At 40.8% G+C, this 21,873-nt stretch overlaps 2 protein-coding genes across 2 annotated transcripts; both read right to left on the reverse strand.

Moving 5' to 3' along the window:
* Positions 1 to 346: 346 nt before the first annotated feature.
* Positions 347 to 13,082, reverse strand: agfg1b (ArfGAP with FG repeats 1b). The gene is made up of 12 exons (XM_080440844.1): positions 12,673 to 13,082; positions 9,583 to 9,676; positions 9,258 to 9,373; positions 8,208 to 8,346; positions 7,663 to 7,822; positions 7,370 to 7,477; positions 6,450 to 6,594; positions 6,171 to 6,250; positions 4,455 to 4,547; positions 4,069 to 4,227; positions 2,975 to 3,069; positions 347 to 2,543 (listed from the first exon to the last, which is right to left on the reverse strand). The coding sequence occupies exons 1-12, from the start codon at positions 12,837 to 12,839 to the stop codon at positions 2,478 to 2,480; spliced, it is 1,422 nt and encodes a 473-aa protein (XP_080296970.1). The 5' UTR covers positions 12,840 to 13,082; the 3' UTR covers positions 347 to 2,477.
* A 1,086-nt stretch (positions 13,083 to 14,168) lies between these two features.
* LOC308094292 (putative flap endonuclease 1 homolog) lies at positions 14,169 to 21,433 on the reverse strand. The gene is made up of 11 exons (XM_080440854.1): positions 21,297 to 21,433; positions 20,281 to 20,353; positions 18,690 to 18,792; positions 18,189 to 18,243; positions 17,986 to 18,047; positions 17,681 to 17,817; positions 17,432 to 17,492; positions 17,175 to 17,306; positions 16,795 to 16,940; positions 15,125 to 15,269; positions 14,169 to 14,960 (listed from the first exon to the last, which is right to left on the reverse strand). The coding sequence occupies exons 1-11, from the start codon at positions 21,376 to 21,378 to the stop codon at positions 14,904 to 14,906; spliced, it is 1,053 nt and encodes a 350-aa protein (XP_080296980.1). The 5' UTR covers positions 21,379 to 21,433; the 3' UTR covers positions 14,169 to 14,903.
* Positions 21,434 to 21,873: the final 440 nt, after the last annotated feature.

Below are 21,873 nucleotides of genomic sequence, written 5' to 3' on the forward strand. Positions count from 1 at the left end.
AATTATGCATCATACATTTCACCGTCATCGATTTAATATTGGAACAGTGGAACCAAATGAGGTTGAACATTCCAAAATTATATGAAGCTGAAGATAAGAATGGGTGGATAGAAATGAATAGAAATTGTTGCTTTAGACTAGAATCAACATGTAAATAATTAATTTCAAAAGCCAAACTGAGTGCATCGTTATTAATTTATGGGCTGTAACCATTATTTTCACAAGGGTGTGGTAAAATCTATCTTTAGCCACTTTAAGCGTTATATACAACAAATAGCAAATATATCAAACAAGCTACATGCCCAAAACGTGTCGCAGAAGAAAAAAGTAAACCTCTCCAAACAAGTTGTAGTTAAAAATCTTTAATATATTTATACATATATTTATATATGTACACATTGACTTACCTATTCTCGTAAAAGTCAAGTAACACATTGTCAACTTCATTGTTAGTCACATGGTGGCACAAGTGAGACACTCATTCATTCCTCAGAAACAGGCACTGGCCCCGGTAATGACATCCCCTTATCAAAGCGGTCCCCCTAAAGCAGTGGTTCTCAAACTCTTTAATTTCAAGGACCCCCAGTTTGTTATGCATGATTAGTACCATGGACCCCCATAACTCAGAGTGTACAAATGGAACCGTATGGGTCCATTTGTACACTCTGAGTTACAGATCTGTAAGGGTCCATTTGGTTCCTAACTATCAATCATTTAACAGGGGACCCCGTGGAACCCCTTGGGGGTCCCTGAACCTCCATTTTGAGAACTCATCTTTTAAAGCAAACTGTAGTGTAGGGAAACAATTCATTCCATCTGCCTTCACCTTAAAGGCCTTATGTCGTTAAATAAAGAGAGAAAAAGGCGAATTAGACACGGACATAGTTATAAATACAGAATTCATTCATAATTCAAGTTCTGTATATTTGTAGCTCTGGTCAAGGCCTAGTAAACATTTCACAGACTCTTGTCATGGTGGCAACGGGTCATTATCACAAGTCACGACCCAACGGGATGCTGATCAACTCCAGTACCAACATGATTAACCCGTTTCTCGTCTTTCATGTCTCAACATCACCGTCAAAATATAGTGGACAGTATCCAAAATCTTGTTCATGTAAATTATTTTACACCTAGAGGCAGACAGAGGTCACAAGGACAAACCAGGGGTGGGCGTTAAAGAATCAAAAAAGCCCAATTTACTCTCCATTGCACGACGGTGTTGCACGCCAAAAAGAACAGGCTATCATGAAGCGATGTGCCGTTAGCGTGAAGAACGGTTCTTGTCGGCAAGCGGCGCGTCGTACTATGGGTTACAAATCAGTCTTAATGCCCGGCACTCCTCTCCATCACTATTTGTGCTATAATAGAAAGAGAATGTCACGTTACACCATTTAAAGTAATAGCTGAAAACCTCCCAAGATGGTGCCACCTGTACATTGAACTCAATGGACTGGGGTGGGGTGGTCGCTCGTTCTATTGGCACACATATGCCCATCCTTCCATTTTTTAACCCTGAAGCCCCATGTATACTTTGTCATACCCCGGCATCTTAAGCCGAAAATTGCCAATCTACAAGCTCACAACACGTTGCATCCACGTATTGAGCTTGTAGATCGGCTATTTTCGGCGCAAGATAACGTTGGACGACCATGTATAAGTTAAGAAACGAGGTCTAGGCTTCACATATCAGTCCTACTTGATTCACGCTTCCATGCCAACCTCAACATAATTTGAACCGGGCGTCGTCGACGTCTACAACACCGGATGTGACTTCCCAATTGGTTGTTTATGCAGGGTTAACACAGGCTATTTTAGGTCAGGGTCAACTTGTTGTGACACTTCTCTGGGTCATTTTTTAAGTTGATGTTTTGTTCCACCTTTGTGCCAGAGGGTGACGAGGAAGTACGAAGCTCAAAGAAGAATAAAATAAAACAATTAATAATTTTCTTAGATGCCATAGCAGCATCGTTCTAGTTGCTAAACCCACACAGATCATGGCGTTTTATGGATGGAAACCCTGTAATTAAACCTATAGAGTATACCCTTATTCAGATACATTGTAGTGGCTTTTCCACAAGGTGTGCGTATATACTCACCTACGTTAACTCGGTCCTTGTTATACATAACATGTACTTAATTGTGATTACAAATGATGATATGCACAAAGAGCTTACAGTCATTAACATAAACAAAAAATAGAATGTATATAATGTACTGTATATAGTCCAAAATTTTATAATTGTTTATTTTTTTCCAGAACAGTCCATCAGTCTTCAATAAAGTCCTTTTGTCCTCCTTCGTAGTGCTGTAAACTTTTTTTTTTCCTTAAGAAAAAAGCAAAAAAAAATCTTTGTGGAAGAGTCTTCTTGTTTTTTGTGGGGTAAGAAGTAGAAGTCACTGGTTTGCATGACAGAACGGGGTGCGTTGAATATGTGCTGCATGCTGCCCTCCGCTGGTGAGGACTGGGAGGTGCATTACAGGAAGGGGTTGGTGGAACCATAGGAACCTCCGCTGGGGTAGGATCCTGCTGGGGCTCCCGCCTGAAGCAGCACACAGGGACAGGGGGGTGGTGGGGGGGGGGGGTATGAGAGCAGTGGTGGAACTGGAAGTACTCAGATTCTTTTTTTACTTAAATAAAAGATAGTAATACCACAATATAAAAAAATAATTACCCTCTGTCGGAAGTAAAAGGCAGACGTTTTAAGTTTTAATTTCCGAGTAAAAGTACAAAAGTATTTTTCTAAATTTGTTGAACTTTTTCAAAAATAGCTGATCGGCTATTTTTGAATAGTATAAAATTTAAAAATGGATATACTCAAGAATAGTGAACGTATCTCAAAATTATTGAGATGGTTGCAGGGTTATTTAATTTATTACAAAAACAGACACACCCCCTTCATTATATATTATACCAGGCTGATTACAACATTAGATTTAATGATTGCATACTGTGATGAGGATACATGCTCACCATAAATGGGTTACTGGACAGGCCTGGGCCAGCCATAGGCTGCCCAAATGGGGTCATGGAAGCCTTGTTCTGGCCGTACACTGGATATGCAGGGCCTAGGGAAATGCAAGAGAGACTGGGCTTCATGACAAATGTTGGTCCCAGGTCTGCAACAGTAGTTGGCATTACTTTATGGTTTGTTTGTGTAAGTTATAAACCCTTGCAACTGTGAAGTCAAACAAACATTCATGTTACAGTCCACCAAATCGCAACGTCATTCTTGACAAAACTAATAAGACGTTTATGACAAATATGTGACTTAAGACTGTGAAATGAAACATTACAAGGTGATGTTTCAGGGTGCATTCAGACATGAACGATGCTCAGTCAATGATTTCAGTTCCTGTTCAGTATATTTTGTTCAATGCTTTGTGACCCAAACACAACCCATACTGCAGTATCTGCCATTGAAAAGTCAGTTTTGGTATGCTGCAGCACAACTTGGGACTGCCAGTGTAGAACGCCACCATGTGGACGAAAATGTCCAAATCTGAGTCTTCGTTCAGACTGCAGGCAATTCCTTTATGTTTCTCAAAAAACATCTTTAGGATTGACTATTCAAACTATTATTTGCAAGTCATAAGGTCAGATTTGTGTATTGAGACATCGTCCACCTATCTGCATTCTGCACTGGTTGCTGTGGTAACGACTTAACGACAAGAGTAATGCTTAATTGCTGTATACTCTGTCGTACAATAGTGTCGCTTGCTAAAATAGCTTGTAGATTGGCTATTTTTTCAGAGTGATGTGGTCATACGACAAAGTATAAATCAGGCTTCAGTGGCTGAGTGTCCAGACTGAGACACATCTTTACAAATCAGATTGAAACCACCTAGCAACATGGTTCAAATCTGATTCTTAAATCTGTTTCCACGTGTTTCTTTCATTTTTTTTGCTGAAAAAACTGATTCCAATCTGGACAGGCCAAAAATCTTATTTGGGCTGCCAGTCTGAACATGGCCTAACAAGCAATTCAAGTAAGTGGTCTTTCATTGGCAGGTACTGTATGGGTAGAAGGGGCTAACGAGGAGGGGTGTAGCGAGGGGGCCACTAACCATTCGGCTGAGGGTGATAGGCCCCGGGCTGGGGGTATGGGACTGGGGCCTGGCCGGGGAAGGGCTGCTGGAAGGTTCCGCTGAAACTGGTCGGCAGGCTGTAGGAGGACGCATTCCCAAAGCCGGCGGGCATGCTCATAGAGCCAGTACCGAACGATGCTACGACACACACAACATACAGCAACGTGTGCGCACGGTGTATGCACACACACACACACACCACATTATGCACACGCACACACAGGTAACGGAGGCAGGGGAGTGAATTTTAAACATAGACACAACTTACCTTATCAATAAAAGAAAACTAGCTTACTTACTGGCTAATACAACTGGCTGTTTAGAAATCGACAATAAATACAGTGAGCCAATGCACACGAACATACCTGCGGTTGGGGCTCTGCCATTGGTCTGGAAAGGATTGGTGGCCATTTCTGGGGCAACGGCTGCAGCAACGAAGGGATTTGTGGACGGGACAGCTGGAGGGAATACATGGGCAAGTTACAAACATTAACACATTGTATTAGCATTCACACATGCTCATTCAATCATATTGAATATATTACAATAGGGGTGCAACAGTAAATCAAACCAATAGGGCATGCAAAACTTTGTTTGGATGGTCTCGAGATTTAGGGGCGTGTCCAAGCTCCGCCATCTTGGCTGTGTCACTACCTACCAACGGACAGACGCTATAGGGCATAGCAGTGGCGGACATGTTCTGGTTCCATCGTTCCAGAACGCATTCATTTTTCCCGTAGAGATTTCCAAAAATATTTATATCAATTAATTAAAGCCTAGAATCAAGCCATCCAGGATCCTGGTGAATCATGACCATAAAACATTTGATTCTGTGAAAAAAAAGTTTTATATTTAATTATATGATATACCCTTTGTTTTGCTGTTTTCAAAGAATCAAACGTGTCATGGCCATGAACCACCAGGATCCTGGATGGCTTGATTCTAGGCTTAAAATAATTGATAAACATTTTTGGAAATCTCTAATGGAAAACATTAATGGGGTCTGGAACGATGGAACCAGAAAATGGCCGCCACTGCTATACCCTATATAGCTACACACAGCGGTACATCGAAAGCATTACATCAACAATGTTAAAAGCCAGCTGCAAAAACAAGGGGAGCTACTTGGAAAAGTTGGACACATTTTCACAAAAACGCTATAAGGAGAAAACTTGTTAATTAAATGCCGCTGATCCGTACGAACTACCATCCAAAGAGTGGAGCCTCAACCGTGATCCGCTTCCTCCGGTAGAGGAGAACGATATTTATGGCTATCTAGTCAGCGGTGTTAGTGCTTACACCTTACACTAAGAGAAGTACAACTGTTTTAAATCGCTTGAAGCTCACAAACAGCTCACAGACAGATGGGTATAAGATTTGGAAACACTCAAGCCACCGGACAGCCGTGGGAGAAAAAAAAGAAAAACCAATAGGGCATGCAAAACTTTGTTTGGATGGTCTCGAGATTTAGGGGCGTGATTTTTGAGTGTCTAGTCAGCGGTGTTAGTGCTTACACCTTACACTAAGAGAAGTACAACTGTTTTAAATCGCTTGAAGCTCACAAACAGCTCACAGACAGATGGGTATAAGATTTGGAAACACTCAAGCCACCGGACAGCCGTGGGAGAAAAAAAAGAAAAAGGAAAAGCTAAACCCATGCAAATCACTATGTGTGCAACACTTTCTGAATTATGTAATCAATTGGTTTTGATGTATTCGATAATTTAATAAAATAATCAATAATCTATCCCTATTTTTGGCATGTTATTAAGCAACATCGTTTTTTTTTGTTTGAAAACTTAAACTTAATTTTTTTTTTAAATACTTAAACTTAAAAAAAAAAAAAAAATAGCAGATCTACAAATTCACAACGTATCTCGATGCGATGTGTTGTGAGCTTGTAGATCGGCTATTTTCAAAGTTTGCATGACACCATTGTCACCATTGACTCTAAAATAGAGCTTCACTGGTTAATTGATTCTTTAAAATGTTTTAAACCTGCTTCCTGATTATTAGAATAACCAAAAAAGAAATCGATAGTTGCAGCCCTACATTACAAGAATATTTATTACAAAAACCACCTCCAAAGACTGGCTGCATACTGTGTAAAACAGAATGAGTCTGGGCAGGTGAGGATCCCAGCACAGCTCCAAACATATTCCTGCAAAAACAAAATCAATATGAATGAGACTTACATCCATTAAAACAAAACTTGAGATATATGTATAACAGTTATACCCAATGATCATTTGAGTGGCTCACCAACTTTAAAATCTTTCATTGTCAGACCATTGGTAAGCAATACCACAATACTCGTGTGTGTGTGTGTGTGTGTGTGTGTGTCTCTCTCTCTCTCTCACCCTTGCACGTTGCTGCCTGTTGGGGCAGAGGAGCTGAGCTCATTGGCTAGGTCAGCCAGAGCTGCATAGCGGTCCTCTGCAGAGCTCCCAAATTGGGACTGAGCGGGGACTGCACTGGACATGGACGGGATTGGCACACCTCCCCCTGAAGAGGGAACGGAATAGATAATAGTCTTGCCCAGGAGGGATAATAACCAAAAGAGGGTTGAGTGGCCAATAGGGATGGGAAGTTTAAACGGTTAACCGTGTACTCATAGCTAATGCTAAGAGACATCTAAGAAACCACAAGGCAGCATAAAACATCTCCATAAAGACAAGTGACTGTATTTGGGCGCTCTTCACCTTGTAGGCTAGCTCAAGTACGGTAGTCAGTTGTGCTATATACAGTTTACAGTATGACAGTGGAACAGTCATGTGATGCAATGTAATATATGTATTAATATGACATCATACTATGTATAACCACGTTTAACCGCTAACCAACGCATGCACATGGCTACAGACGGAATCACCATCTGCAGAAGATTGGCTTCAGCCTTCAAAGGATGAAGAAAGAGATTTTTGAGAACAAATGGGGAAAATGGATTGACTATACTTATGAGCGACAAGAGGTCTAGGGAAGAGGTCATTTGTGCCTTCTTTTCTGTACTTATTATTATTATATAAGATGATGTTTGGCAACATATGTGATATCTATTGTTCGTCTTGTTTTGTGTGTTGTTTTGTTCATGAAAAATGAATAAAATGCAAGTGAAAAAAACAACAAAACCGCATGCACACATGTAAACACAGCTAAACATGTTTAGCTGCATCAGGATAACATAAAATTGGGCAATGTGTAAAAACCTGCGTGTGAATGGAGACATGAATGAGAAGGCGTGGGTAGGTGGGGTTATGGTCGTGGTGGAGAGAGGGGGTACCTGATGACAAGGACTTGGAGGGGGGTGACGTGCCCAGATGGGATGGGATTGCAGAGTTGCCAAACGCCTCAAAGTTGGCAAAGTTGGCATTTGAATTACCCTGAGTTGCTGCGGCAACAAACAAGGAAACAAAAACACCGAAATGAGAGGAATGCAGAACTCAGAATGCCACGGGATGGTGACAGTGATAATGACATGACCTGGATGCAACAAACAAAACAAAACAAAAAAGAAACAGAGTGACCATGCACTTTGCTTGGTGGAGGGGATAATCTTAACCAAGAAGTGGCTACCTGATTGGCTGGGAAATTGTGCAAAGTTGGCAAAGTTGGTAGAGCTGGCGGCGTGAGAGGGCGGGGCAGCAAAGATGTCTCCACCCAGATCAGACAGCAAGTCAAACTTCTTCTCCGGGTGGTTGATGCTGTGAGGCTGTGAGCGAATCAACCCTGGAGACTGTGGGAGGGAGAGGTGATGAGGGGTTAGACCTGTGGTTTACCTCCAGGACCGCTGCTAGACTTTGTTTTCTATCCTTCTCTACTTCCAGAGCCCGACCGATGCCAGAGTTTTGGGTCCAATGCCAGCCCGACTTTGGAGAGTCCTACACCACTGTTACCAATGTTTTATTTTGTCAAAAATTCCAAACATTTTTAAATCAATTTGAAAAACGTAGATCTGTTCAAAGTTTCTATTTGAGAACTTCTTCTGAATCTGAACTGAAACAAAGAATCAGCAGTAGGTTATTAACAGCTGATAGGATAGAAAACTGGCAGTTGTAGGGGCTGCATATTAAACGGACTGTAAAGACGCATCTCTAATGGGAAAGCAGACATTATGTTACCTGGCGAGGCGGGGTCTTGTTGAGGTGCAGGGTTTTGAGTGGCTGGACCTCAGGGGTGCTGCCTGTGCTGCTGGCTGAGGAACCAGACACTGAGGCCTGGACAGTGGCTACTGCCCTTGCCTGGTCTGGAGGAACATACCTACACATGCAAGAATGCAAAGTACATGGGTGCACATACACGCATGCAAACCCCTTTTTTTTTTTTTTACTTAAGACGTTCACACCAAGAACAAACTACAGTACAACGATAACTATAAATATGTTGCTTTAAAAAATGTTCCAACTGAAGTGGATGGCAGAGTCCAGACCAAAACTATAAGGACAATGATAAATGGATCACTTTCAGAGCGATAGAAACACAGCCAATCCAAATCCATCAGAAGGAGGGAATGCAATCAGTCTCACCCTCAGAATCAGTGATAGTTTTGCTGTTATTATTAACAGAGATGAGATGATTAGGAAATGATTAGGAATAGGTACTAGCTGGCATTATCTCTAGCCTACAACTGTCTTGCCTTCTTATAATTAATTAAGAGTGAGATTATCCACATAGCCTCTGCAAGCGTCTTTCAGCACCATTGTCACGGAGGCGGAGATCTCTCTGACTCGCTCTCTCTGCCTCTGTGTGTGGGTTCTGAGGTGTTTGATGCCACTGTTTGTACAAAGTATCCTTCATCAGTGTGGATTCTCACATAATTATCGTTATAGTGCTTGGTGTGAATGGCTCTTTACAGTCATATACAAGTCAATAGCACCGTGGAATTCTCTGCCTAAAATATATCCATCTACTGTCAACAAAAAAATTATATAAAATAACAAAATTACTTTCAAAAAGCATACCAAGAAATATCTTGATCTCTTCATTGGATAACATTGGTAACTTATGTTAACTAAAGAGCTGTAGAGATTAGGAAAACCCTGTTGCTGAATAAAGCTTTAACTTTTTAACAACATTTTAAACAAAATACATAGCTAATTAATTGTCATCCAGTCAGAACTGACTGGGTTTGGCTCTTGATGGCTCTGCAATTATAAAAACAAAAATCTCACCATCTTTTCTTCTCGTATTTTTCCTGAAGGAATTCTTTTACTTTCTGTGGTTCACGGAAGTCTGGCACAACCGCTGTCCTGTCATCATAGAGACCCAACCAGATGTGTTTACAGACCTTAAGAGTAGAGACGGAGATTAGAGCCTGATCTATAGTCCGTCAAAAGATGGTGTTGTGCACCGAAATTACCGGACCTACGAGCTCAGCGTGTAGATCCACTATTGTCGTAAGACGGGGAATGGCAAAAAAGTCAACTGTAGCTAGCGGCAGACATAATGTGAGTCTTGCTTCTCTGTTCCTTCACTAGGACGTGCAGACCGACCTACCTCATTATTGTGTTTCTGTAGAAAATCGATCTCCTGTTGTGTGAACGTGGTCATGGAGATGGACTTCACTCTGTGTGGAGGATTCAGACCTCGTCTGCGTGTGGAGGAGGAGGAGGAGAACGTTAGCAGAGGCAACAAAGACCGAAGCAGGAGGAGACATTCTTCACGCAGTTCATCTGCCCAAAAGAAACTCCCAACAGAATCAGATCTCCATCACCTATCCCTGCAAGAGCATACTGTACATAGACCTGGCCAGTCGCCTGAGTATTTTATGTGGGAAAGTTGATGGTATGGACTGGAGTACTTTTATTGATGCAGACCAATGTCGGCTATGCGATAGAAAATATGGAACCACTATTGCACAAAAATGTTAGGGCTTATTAATATAGGATTAAGAGAAATTCACCCTGATGATCTTTATTTCATTTCATTCAAGCTGCAATCCGTAACTTTTACCCCGGACCCTGGATTCAAAACTGGGTCTCTGTCGTAAGAGACCAGACATCTACCACTCCGCAAGAGGCAACCCCCTCCTTGGTCAGGGGAGAGATTGTGAGAGATTATGAGCTCAGGCAGTACTACTTGTCAACGAGTAGGTGTCCTACTCCTACCTAATACCAGGGTCTAATGGAAGAGTAGGGAGACTACCTCCAACCACTGCAGATGTACTAGTTATATTGTATTTACATACTCTACCATTACAGATTAAAATAACGTACAATAAATTAGATTGCAGTTTAAAATAACAGTGAGCGTCATACATGGATGCCAAAAGCTCTGAACTACTCTGCAATACAGAGCACTAAGTGTTCTGCTCAGATCGGAGATGTGTTATGTGCCACTATTCTCAACCTAAATAGTTTAAAAGTGCTGCAAGTGATATTTTGGGGTTAAAACAAAACATTCATTATTATAAAGTTAAAGCTCTATATTCTTATATTCAGTCATTGTTATAGTGTTTCTTCATTAACAGGGGTCTCCTATCTCCAACTACTTAAGGTAGTGAACAAAATAAATGTTCAGGTGGGTTACAAATTTCATCCAATCTGGAGAGGGAACCCGGCAAAGATCAATTATTGACTCATGTTCCATTTCCAATCTGTTTCATCACTTTCATCACAATTTTCACTTGATTATCCTGTTGTTGTATCCTATACGAGTTCTCTCTCCTGTTTGGATCAAACTGTCCTGACTTGAAAATGTGTTTTCAGTTTACTAAAGAGCTGGAGAGGCGGGGAGACCCATGTTACTGAACAAACACTATAGCAATGATTGCTATCGCAAACATTGTGAAAATAGACGATCTACAAGCTCTGCCTTTTTCACAATATTTATCTGTGGAACCGAATCAAACTAAATGTAATGCGTACAATTCCAAGTGCTTGTCAGGGTGGGGGCCGGGGTCCCCATATCAAATACGATTATTTTGGGGGGTCACAGCCTGAAAAGTTTGGGAACCATTGCTATAGTGTAACACTTGTTTTAACAAAACAATATCACTTACAGTCTTTAATACTGGAAGCTGACCTCGGGTGTCAAGTGACATGTACACTAAAGGTGTGTTTTTAAATGTTTTAAGGGAGGTGACTGATTGGTTATATGCTTAAGCAAGCCTCTGTTCGCATTTAGTCCCAATATTTCATTACTCACAGCACCAAGAGATACTTCTATATTGATCACACTCAGCATTCTGTTTGTCTAACAAATGCTGACAAGGGCTGAGGGGAAACAATTTGACAATACACATTTGCCATTACCCTAGGGACTGTCAAATAAACTCCTTACTATGAACACGTTTACACATTTCTTTGTAAGCACACCCAGGGGATCAACAAACGATCGTGATTATGCTTGTATTGTTGTACTAATTGTAGTTGCAGTTCCCTTATTAATTAATCATCATCACGAATCACTATTAAAGTCTTTGCCTCACAGGTTTACATATGATTGGTCAGCAGCAAAGCAAGACCCACTGCCCCATTTTGCACCAAGTGTTTCCCAATTTGTGAGGCACTCCCTAAGATAAGATACTTGCTTATCTCGTGTATATACACTCCTGAGATAAGGATTGTGCGTGTGTGTGTGTGTGTGTGTGTGTGTGTGTGTGTGTGTGTGTGTGTGTGTGTGTGTGTGTGTGGGGGGGGGGGGGGGGATGTGGACAACATGACTTGCAACAGGAGGGATGTCCATGTAAAGTTCAATGTGAGGAGGTTGGCCTGCTTGTGACGTGATGTTTTGAAACACACTGCTCAAATATTTGACTTCTTGCTATCTGGAACCCATGCAGCAGCAGTACTGCTGTAACCTTGACTCACTCTCTGAGTCAGAAGAACCAAGGCAACGGAAACAACATTTCTCAACCACTTGCTTTAAACGTAGCTACGATGATCCCATATTTGCCCAGGGTTCAGAAAGTAAGCTAGACCTTATAAACAAAAGCTTGAGAGACTTGAGCCGAGCCCAGCCCTGCCCAGCCCGGGACAATCGGCCTGCCCTGGGGGCTTAAAGCACAGATACCTGTCCTGAATTAGCTGACGAGCTAGCCTAACGGTACCCTAGAACAATGACACCAAGGATTCGTCAGTGACGTCACAAATAAGAACCATAAAGATAAGCACTTCAGACTCATGTGGCTCTTGAACCACAAAACATTGACACAAATTAGATACTTTCTTTGTAACATTTAGTTATTTTATATATATATATATATATATATATATATATATATATATATATATATATATATATACACACCTTTTTTATCTATCCATCTGGATTTTAAGAGGGATAAATTCAATATTTTGTTACATTTACTACATTTCATACATCTCTCTCTCAATATAATTTCTCTCTCCATCTAGATATAGGTGAACTATATGTCTGACTTTAAACTATTTTAAATGTTTATATACCAGGCTACATTGTTTCCGCTTGTTCGTGACGTCACCACTGTATCCTTGTCATATTCGTCCTAGACGGTAGGTACCTCTCTCTCAAATCAACAACATGACCGACCCACCGCCCGACGACAGCCGAGAAAAGAGCCCCGGCGCCGGGCTGATATGGCCCACAAAGCCGCGCGTCACTCACAGGATGCCGGAGCAGGTGGTGCAGACGAACGAGCCCACCGTCATGTTGGCGTAGGTCGGGCCGCGCTGGTCGCAGTCGAAGCATTTCCTATTCGGCGGTAAGCTGGTCATTTCCCGGAGCATCTTCAGATGGGTCTCCTCCTGCTTGCGCTTAGCACTCGTCGCCATGGCCGAAAACCAACTATACCGTCGAACGGGGAGAAGAAGGGGGTTTTAACGTTTTTTTTACCCCCAATTCTATGGAACTTGTGTCGGGAGGGGAGGAGGAGGACGACGTCTTTGACGGGTGGACAGACTTGCCTCGACGGCGGCGATGGTCCAGATAGACACCTTGCGTCGGGACCGCTGTCATGTCACCCACCGCTGAGTCAACCGAGACTTCCGGTTTGTGACTTCAAAATAAAATCCACACGCCTTGGAGTGTGACAAATAAAACCATAGTGGTGTGAAGTAACTACTTACATTTACTCAAGTACTCTACTTAAGTACACTTTTTAGGGATTTTAACTTAACTGGAGTGTTTCCAATTTTCAATACTTTTACTTCTACTCCACTACATCTCAGAGGCAGGGCCGGCCGCTGCTATAAGCAATACAAGGGGGGGGGTACCCAAAGAAATCTTGCTTAGGGCCGCGAAAATCTTAGGGCCCCCTGGCCCTGCTCAGAGGCAAATATTGTACTTTTAACTCCACTACAATTACTTGAAAACTTTAGATACTAGTTACTTTTTGTATTTTGAATACCAGACTTTTATTTGTAACATTAAGAATTTGTTATATTGAGGTATTGGTACTTTTACTTGGGTGCACAATGTGAGTACTTCTTCCACCACTTGTTTTGGAGATGTAAATCCAATCTTATGCTCCCCCTGAGTAACTTCAGAAGAAGCTTGAAAGACAACTTGTAAAGTTTGATATTTTGTACACACCATTTACGAATGAAAAGAAAAATCCGAATGTACTTTTATTTCGACGAAGGGGGAAAATACATCACTTCACTTCCGGTCGTCTTGTGGCCAGCTGTGGGCCATCTGACGCAACCACTGTCAGTCAGTGACAAATCACTTCTTTTATGCAGAAAATAGGAAATACCAGCCAACATCAGCACCATCGTCGCCACCTATCGAATTGGAATGACAGCCGCATTCCTCAGTACATGAAATATGCCTTCTCAATTTTGTTACAGGGATATTTATTTATTTGTGCAAAATCAAATGATTTGGGTGGTTAACCACCATATGAGTGACCAGAGTCCCTCAGGGCTCTAAACTAGGGTCTTTCTGTTTTCTGTTATATTGTGGGGAAAGCTTTCTCTGAAAATTTCCAATCGACAAGCTCACAATGAGTCGCAGCTTGTCGATCTGCTATTTTCCGTGAAATAACCCAGTGAGGTTATTAGGATGAAATAACAGTACACTCATCATGTATAATTGTGCTCAACTATGCCCAGGACCATTTTGCACCATACAAGCCAAACAACCAAATAAACAAACATGAATTGAATTAAAAAATACATTTATTTGTATTGGTGTATTCATCATTCATCATTCATAGTTTGACAATGATTTTTTTTTTTTTACCAACTTAGTAATTGTCATACAAAAATGTATAAACATAATCAAAGTTTAAACATGTTACTTTGTGTATACATAATACCATTATGTATTCTTTGGCCCTAAATTTGGCACCGTTAACACAACAGGTGTCCAATGAATATGTTGTAATGAGACATCCCTTGTATGCCATCCTGGCAGAGGGGAAAAGCGAAAGGCCTCTCACACAGAGATCACTCTGTTCCCTTTCATTGCTGCTTACTGCCTCCGCAGGAGGATGAGATCAGCTTGACGATTTTCAATGACATGGATGCAATAATTACTCAGTCAGTTCAATAGATGTGGAAAGTACAATAAAAGGCAGGATCAGACCATTATTCTCAGTATAGAAGCACTCCAGTGCGGAATGGACCTTTTACACAGCAGACAGTTTGATGGGTAAATGCTTAAGATAATAACATTAACTGTGGGTGTGTTTTAATTAGGGATGTGTACCAGCATTGAAGTTAACTGTACAGGAGCTGTCCATGCTGGCACACAGCAACTATGCAATGAAACATACCCACAATTAATGCTATTAACGTTAGCTGTGTTTACCCGTCAAAATGTCTGCTGTGAAAAGGATCTATTGAAGTAAACCAAAATAAAAAAGCAACACTGCTACGCTCCTTTAGTTTGCATTATTTTCTCTTTGCCTTCTTTCCTTTGCTGCTCACTGGATCGAGAGCATCAGGCACCTACAAGAGAAGAGGCCATTTAGATATGAAAACCTGCCACATTTTAATGCAACGGCACAATTATTTCCCAGTGCCTCACTTAAGTCCAGGTTTTCTGCCCTGGAGCAAATTCAAATATCACTGAATGCTGCAAGGAGAAAAGAACAACTTCAAGGTTATGTCACCTGTTGCCTCTTCCTTGTAACACGGAAGAAGTCTTCCATGCGAGTCTGTCTGGAACGTCCTGCTGCCCGGTCCTCTTCTCTGTCTGCACGTTTCTTTTCCCGTGTCTGACGGAACTTCTCCATTCGTCCACGAACTCTGTGTTCCCTAAAAATAAAAACCACAACAAATGCATAAATTCACACACTGACATCCCTGTGGTCTTTGAAAGGCACCCACAACCACAAAGTGGAGGCTTAACTTAATGTAGCAGTGAAAATTACTATCTTTTATGATTTACTACGGAATGTTGAGTCACCCTGCCATGTCAGCATATGTCGGTTAGTCTAAATACGTAGCTCCTGAGCGTTACTGTACTTCCCTTAAATAAAACCTTTATCTAATCAAATCTATTTCCTCGTCAGCAACATTCTCAAGATACTTGACTGATAGTCTTCAAGTCACCACTTTGGCATGGCAGTAATAATAACATGTAGCACTGTTTTTATATGTAGGTTTTGACAACAGTATATGGATATGATTTACAAATACTAACCTTGGTCACGTACATGGTCATGCATTTCATTTGTTTATCACCTTGGTAATGACTTGTGCATGCATATCCTTGGCATGATTAAATCCATCTATTAGCTGTCTGACTCCCAGTGTCTCATTACAATACTGACTGCAGAGCTCTGTTGCCTGCTGGCAATCTGAACACATTAAAGTTGCCTAATGGTGCTTTCACACAAGATCTTTTTAGTTCAGTTGAATTGAAGGAACATACTATTGTCCCTCCTGGCTACAAAGCTGTAATAATAATAAGACTTATTTCATCCCACGGGGGAAATCAGTTTTCAGCTTCACCCAGCTGAGTGCTTCTCAAATGAGCTTAGGGGGGAATCAGTCAGGGTTTAAGTGTGTTGCTCAGGGACACCTCGACATATTGCCGGGGCTGGGAATCGAACCTGTGACCTTCTGCTTCCCTGGCGAGTCTCTACCCATTCAATTCAGCTATGGCTGCCCACTGTGGACTGCCCCCCCCCTCCCTCCCTCCCTCAGGACTGCACTGCAGACTCACTCCCTATCTTCTGTTGCAGTGAGAAAACGCATCTCTTCAGACATACCTCACCTCCTAGCACTCCTAATTCCTTTGAATCAGTATTTATTGCCTGTTAATTTACTGTAAATGATTGTCATGTTATCCAGATGTATGTTGTTTACTTGTTCACATATGCTATGTATGTTTTTACATGGATGTATACGTTTGCTGCTTATCCACATATTCTAAGTTTGTTGTTTAGACAAGCAGGTTACTCAGACCTTAAACCTTAGAGGTTTGATGTTTACCTGCTATGCTAGTTACTTTGTAGCACTTTTTTCTTGGCACTCTATTTACTTGACGGCTTACCCTGCGGTTGGTTTACTAGCGTTCATACAACTTATCTTGCCATTTTTAAGTTGCTCTGGATAAGAGTGTCTTTTAAATTCTAAATTGTAAACAGATGGAAGTGCATTGTTTGTTGTAGTAGGCTATAGTGGCAAATATGTCAAATCTAAACCCAATAGTCGAAAGACGCATAGATTTTGTTAACAAACTTGATTTTGGTCCACGTGAAAGCAACTACTAGCGCTAGAACTCTGCCCTCTACCTCAGAGAATACACTATCCTGTACACATCAGTAGTACCTACTTAACATGTTTTGTGTGGCAGAGGAACTGGACCAAGGCCTCTTCGTCTGGTTCAGTCCACTCCATAATAGGGGCCACAGCTTGTGGAGCATCCAAGAATAACTTCCTTGCTTCTTGATACTGCCAGAAATGCGGCACAGGATGCGTCTGAAAGGCAATTAAGATGTACTTATCTACACTGAACAATCCTGAGTGTAAATTTAACTCAGACCTTTACACTCTGAGTTAAATTAACACTGAGGATTTTGCTGTATACAGGCGCGTACTTACAGTACTAAATTTCACAATTGATGGAAACCGCTTTCTGAATTTGAATACTAGAACATTATGAAGTTAAAAAAACACAGACAACAAGAGCTCTGGTGGCAGAAAACGTGGTACCTTTCTGTTGATGTGTAAGATTACAGTCTCTATGGTGCGGTGCTGCTGGATGAGGGCCAGAGCTCTCCTGGGACCCAAACCGGCGATCTTGTCACAGTAATCACAACCCAGCAAAATACACAGGTCCACAAACTGGCGGAGAGGTTATAGGAAAGACATCAAGTAACCCTGAGTGGTGGTGTCATCTCCCACGGTTAATGTTTTCACAGTTTAATCTGAACAGAAAAACTGACTCTGTGTTAATATTACAGTCTTACCTCCTTGTGCGTAATTTTCAGAATGTCTAACATCTTGGGTAGGGAATATTCAACGACATCACTGTCAAAAAGAGAGATGTGACTCAGCGAATGACGGTGACTATTTCTTCATTAATTTCTACCTTCACTAAACTCTAAACACAACAGCCCTGTAATAACAAATACTAAATCAATGTCATGCATTTGAGTCGAGCACTAGCACACTAAAAATACATCTTTAAGCAATCCATCAAGAGCACTGGTTTATACCTGTCTCTCTTGGCATTTAATTGACGGATGAGTATGTTCCCTCCGAACGGCAAGGTGTCCATGTCCTCAGACGCCACTGCATCAACTGTTCCCTCTTTCACCAGCTGGGCACACATTGCCTCGCCCTCCCCTGGAGCCTGGAGTGAAAGAAGAACCAACAGAACAACACAGAGAGAAAGACATAATGTATAAGATATACTATAGATACAAGGAGACGGAGCTACAGTGAAAATAATATGGGCACGGAGAGAGACGACAAATGCCCAGGTTGCTTTAGTCCTGCTATGGCAGGAGGGTAGACAGACCTGAATGATTGGAACCCCTAGAAGTTTCAGAAGGTGTAGGCAGTCTTTTGTCTGAGGGGATGCTGCAGGAAGACAGGACATTGTCAAGAATCTCTCTTGGATAGTGACTTCCATGTAACCGTCAACCACTGATGTTATTAAATCTGTCTTGGAATTCTCCAAGGTGAAAAGGTAATAAATGTATTTGAGCTCAGTCATCTTACCTTCGCCTGTGCGTTTGGGGGAGCTCCATCCAGCTACTTCAGCTCTTTTTTCCAACTGCAGCACAAACACAACACAAAGAACACAACTTCACAATTCTACTTTGTTGCACCATGCTGCATTGGTTCCAGCAACATTCTTTTTTTGTTTCAACCACATTTCAGTTACCAACGTGAAAGGACAATATATCAATAGGGATTTTGGATATCATAATATTGTAATATGGCATAAGTGTTGTCTTTTCCTAGTTTTATAGGCTGCATTACAGTTACTGTCTGTTCTACAGTATATATGCATTACTGATGATTATTTATCACAAATATCATTGTGTAAATATTTTGTGAAAGCACCAATAGTCATACAATACCCACAATATCATCACAATATTAATATTGAGGTATTTGGTAAAAAACTATTGTGATTTGATTCCGTCCATATCGCCCAACATTACATGACAAAGCATGACTAGGATCACATTTATGAATGACAATCAAGGCACTTACAACAGCTCTTTTCTCCCCAGGAGGCTTCCCATCGAACACAAACACTGGCTTTATGTCATGTTCCAGGAATGTCAGTGTGCGAAAAAATAGGCCTGTCAGCAGGCTAGATAGAAGAAAATAATGATAAATAGAAGCAGGTTCTCTTATCTCAACCACTTAAACATTGTGATGAATAGCGAAAATAGCCTATGTACTTGTAGATCTGCTATTTTCAAAATCTTTGGAGAAAAAAAGAGAAGAAAAACCATTTACATTTTAGCCTATAATGACATACCCAAAAGATGAACATCAGGTTGAAAGTGGTTAACTCACATAAAGTACATGAAAGAAACATACACTTGGTGGCACAGTTAAAGTGTTAAAGTCAAATTATTTCAACATTTTATATATATACTAGGCCCCCTCCTGTTCTCCATTTATATGCTCCCCCTTGGCAATATTATCCGCAAACACCACATTCCGTTTCACTGCTATGCAGATGACACAACTATACATCCCACTACAACCCGGTGCTACAGGAAATCTGACCAGTCGCTTATCATGTCTCTCCGATATAAAGGGCTGGATGGCAAATAATGAGTCAAACTCAGACATTGTCATCTTTGGTCCCCCAAATTCTACACAACATATTGTCTCAGAGCTTGGTAGTCTATCCCCGAACGTGAAGGAGGTGGCCCGTAACTTGGGTGTGCTTTTCGACTCCGGCCTCTCTTTTATTCCCCAAGTGACACGAACTGTTCAAACATGCTACTTCCAACTAAGGAATATAGCTAGAGACAAAAACTTCCTGTCACCTGCAGATTTAGAAAAGGTGATTCATGCTTTTATTTCCTCTCGTTTAGACTTCTGTAACTCCATCTATTTCGGCCTCTGCAAAAAAGCAATATCCCGTCTCCAATTGGTACAGAACTCAGCTGCTAGACTTTTAACCAACTCCAAAAAACGTGACCATATCACCCCCATTTTAGCTGCTCTTCACTGGTTGCCCGTTAATTTTAGAATTGATTTTAAGATTTTTACTTATGACCTTCAAAGCTGTGAATGGACAGGCCCCCTGTTATATTTCTGACATGCTGGAACCCTACAAGCCTGTAAGCAGCCTCAGATCCGCAGATAAGGGCCTCCTGGAGACCCCTACACCTCAGCTCATCAAAAAGGGTGGCAGGGCTTTTGCAGTCCGGGCCCCTAAGCTTTGGAACTTGTTGACCTAAGACGTGCGAAATCAGTGTCATCTTTTACAACTCTTCTGAAAACCCATCTCTATGTAAAGGCCTTTTCTTAAATTGTCCTGACACTTTTGTTTTATTTGAGTACACCTGTAGCCTATGGGTTTAATGTACATTTTGTGCCACTTGTTTTATTTTCTGATCGTCTCTAGTAGTTTTTATCCAAAGTTTTATCATGTTGTTCCTTTTATCCTGCTCTGTAAAGCACTTTGTGACTTTGTCTGGAAATGTGCTATATAAATAAATTCATTATCATTATCATTTTGAACTAAACATAACTAAACTAAATTAAATCTTATACCCATGTAACCACCAGCAAACAAATAGGCCTAGTTATGATTAAATCAAAGGACACTATATCTCACCTTAAATTGAGCGAAGGCACTGCAGAACGGAACTGATTCATAACAATAGAGGTATCTAGTGCAATTACTTTTCCTGTTGGATCCAATAGAAACAAAAAAACACAAGTTTTGTCATAAAACAAAACATAACTCACGAGCAGGGTTCACACTACAAAATCAAGGCAATAATATGATATATGATTCATTTTGTGCAAAAACTTCTGGACCCACTGTCCAATTAAAGTCACATAACTTCATTATGATGACATTATGATAATTATGGGCTGGGAGGGATAGATAGATGCCACCAGGGTGGTACCTGGGTGGGCTGGATGATATGGCTGCTAGGATACATAATCCTTTTCACAATTATCTGGCTAATTTTCTAATCCTGCTTTGTGAAATACTAATTTGACCATGCACCCATTGAGTTTTGATTGCACACATGAATAGCAAGCATATTCATGATAGCAAGCATCATAGATGCTATCAGTGGTGGAAGAAGTACTCACATTTTGTACTTAAGTAAAAGTACCAATACCACAATGTAGAAATACTCTGTTACAAATAAAAGTACAAAAGTATTTGCATTAAAATATACTTAAGTACTGAAAGTAAAAGTACTCATTTTGCAGAATGTCCCATTTGACAAGTTTCCAATTGTATAAAAATGCTTTGAAAATATTAGGCTATACTTAGCCTAATGCATATAAGTATGTATTGCCTGAAGTGGTTAATGCCTGTTTTGTAATAATAATCAAAATCTACAAAGTAACTATAGACTAAAGTTTTCATATAATTGTAGTGGAGTAAAAGTACAATATTTGCCTCTGGGATGTAGTGGAGTAGAAGTAAAAGTACCTCAAAACTGTACTTCAGTACAGTACAGTACTTGAGTAAATGTACTTAGTTACACCACTGCTGATAGCAGCATCATAGATGCTATGCTAGGTGGTACGATTACAAGCAATCACTGGTGTATGGTCTCAACTAATCAAACCTGTGGATGACCGTTATTACAATGTGAGGAACGTTACCTGTGTAGTCACTAATGTCTTTATGGGTTACAGCCCCGGGGGCGTCGATGCGAATCAAATCGGCCAGTTTAGATATCCCCATTGTAACGAGTTAGCATGCACCGTTGGTGCCTTTTTAAATGATGCTGCGGTTACACCGAAATCGGCAACCTACCGAATTCAGTAAGGTTGCTGTGCAAAAGTGGCATGTTTCGACGCATGTACCGTTTATTATCCGTTGACTTTAAATTGAGAACATTCCACCAGCACAATTATGATGCAATGACCAGTAAAATAACGTTTAGGTATGGTAGGATGATCCATTTACATTCAAATGTTTTACCATGGTTACATAATTCAATGGTTCATCGATTTCGGTATAACTCTGGGTACACGGAAAGTTGTGTTGTTGTTTTTACATTATCAGGCCAATAGAGGGCATCACTGAACAAGATAAGTAAACACAATCACATAGAGATCAACATCCATAATTTATTTAAATACAGCAAAATATTTACAAACAATGAATGTATTCATATTACAAAAAATAAATAACTTAGTCCAGCTTTATAGATAGTGCTTAAAGGACGACTTCACC

The sequence above is a fragment of the Gymnoscopelus braueri genome (genome assembly GCF_963280865.1).
Source record: "Gymnoscopelus braueri genome assembly, chromosome: 10".
NCBI lineage: Eukaryota > Metazoa > Chordata > Actinopteri > Myctophiformes > Myctophidae > Gymnoscopelus > Gymnoscopelus braueri.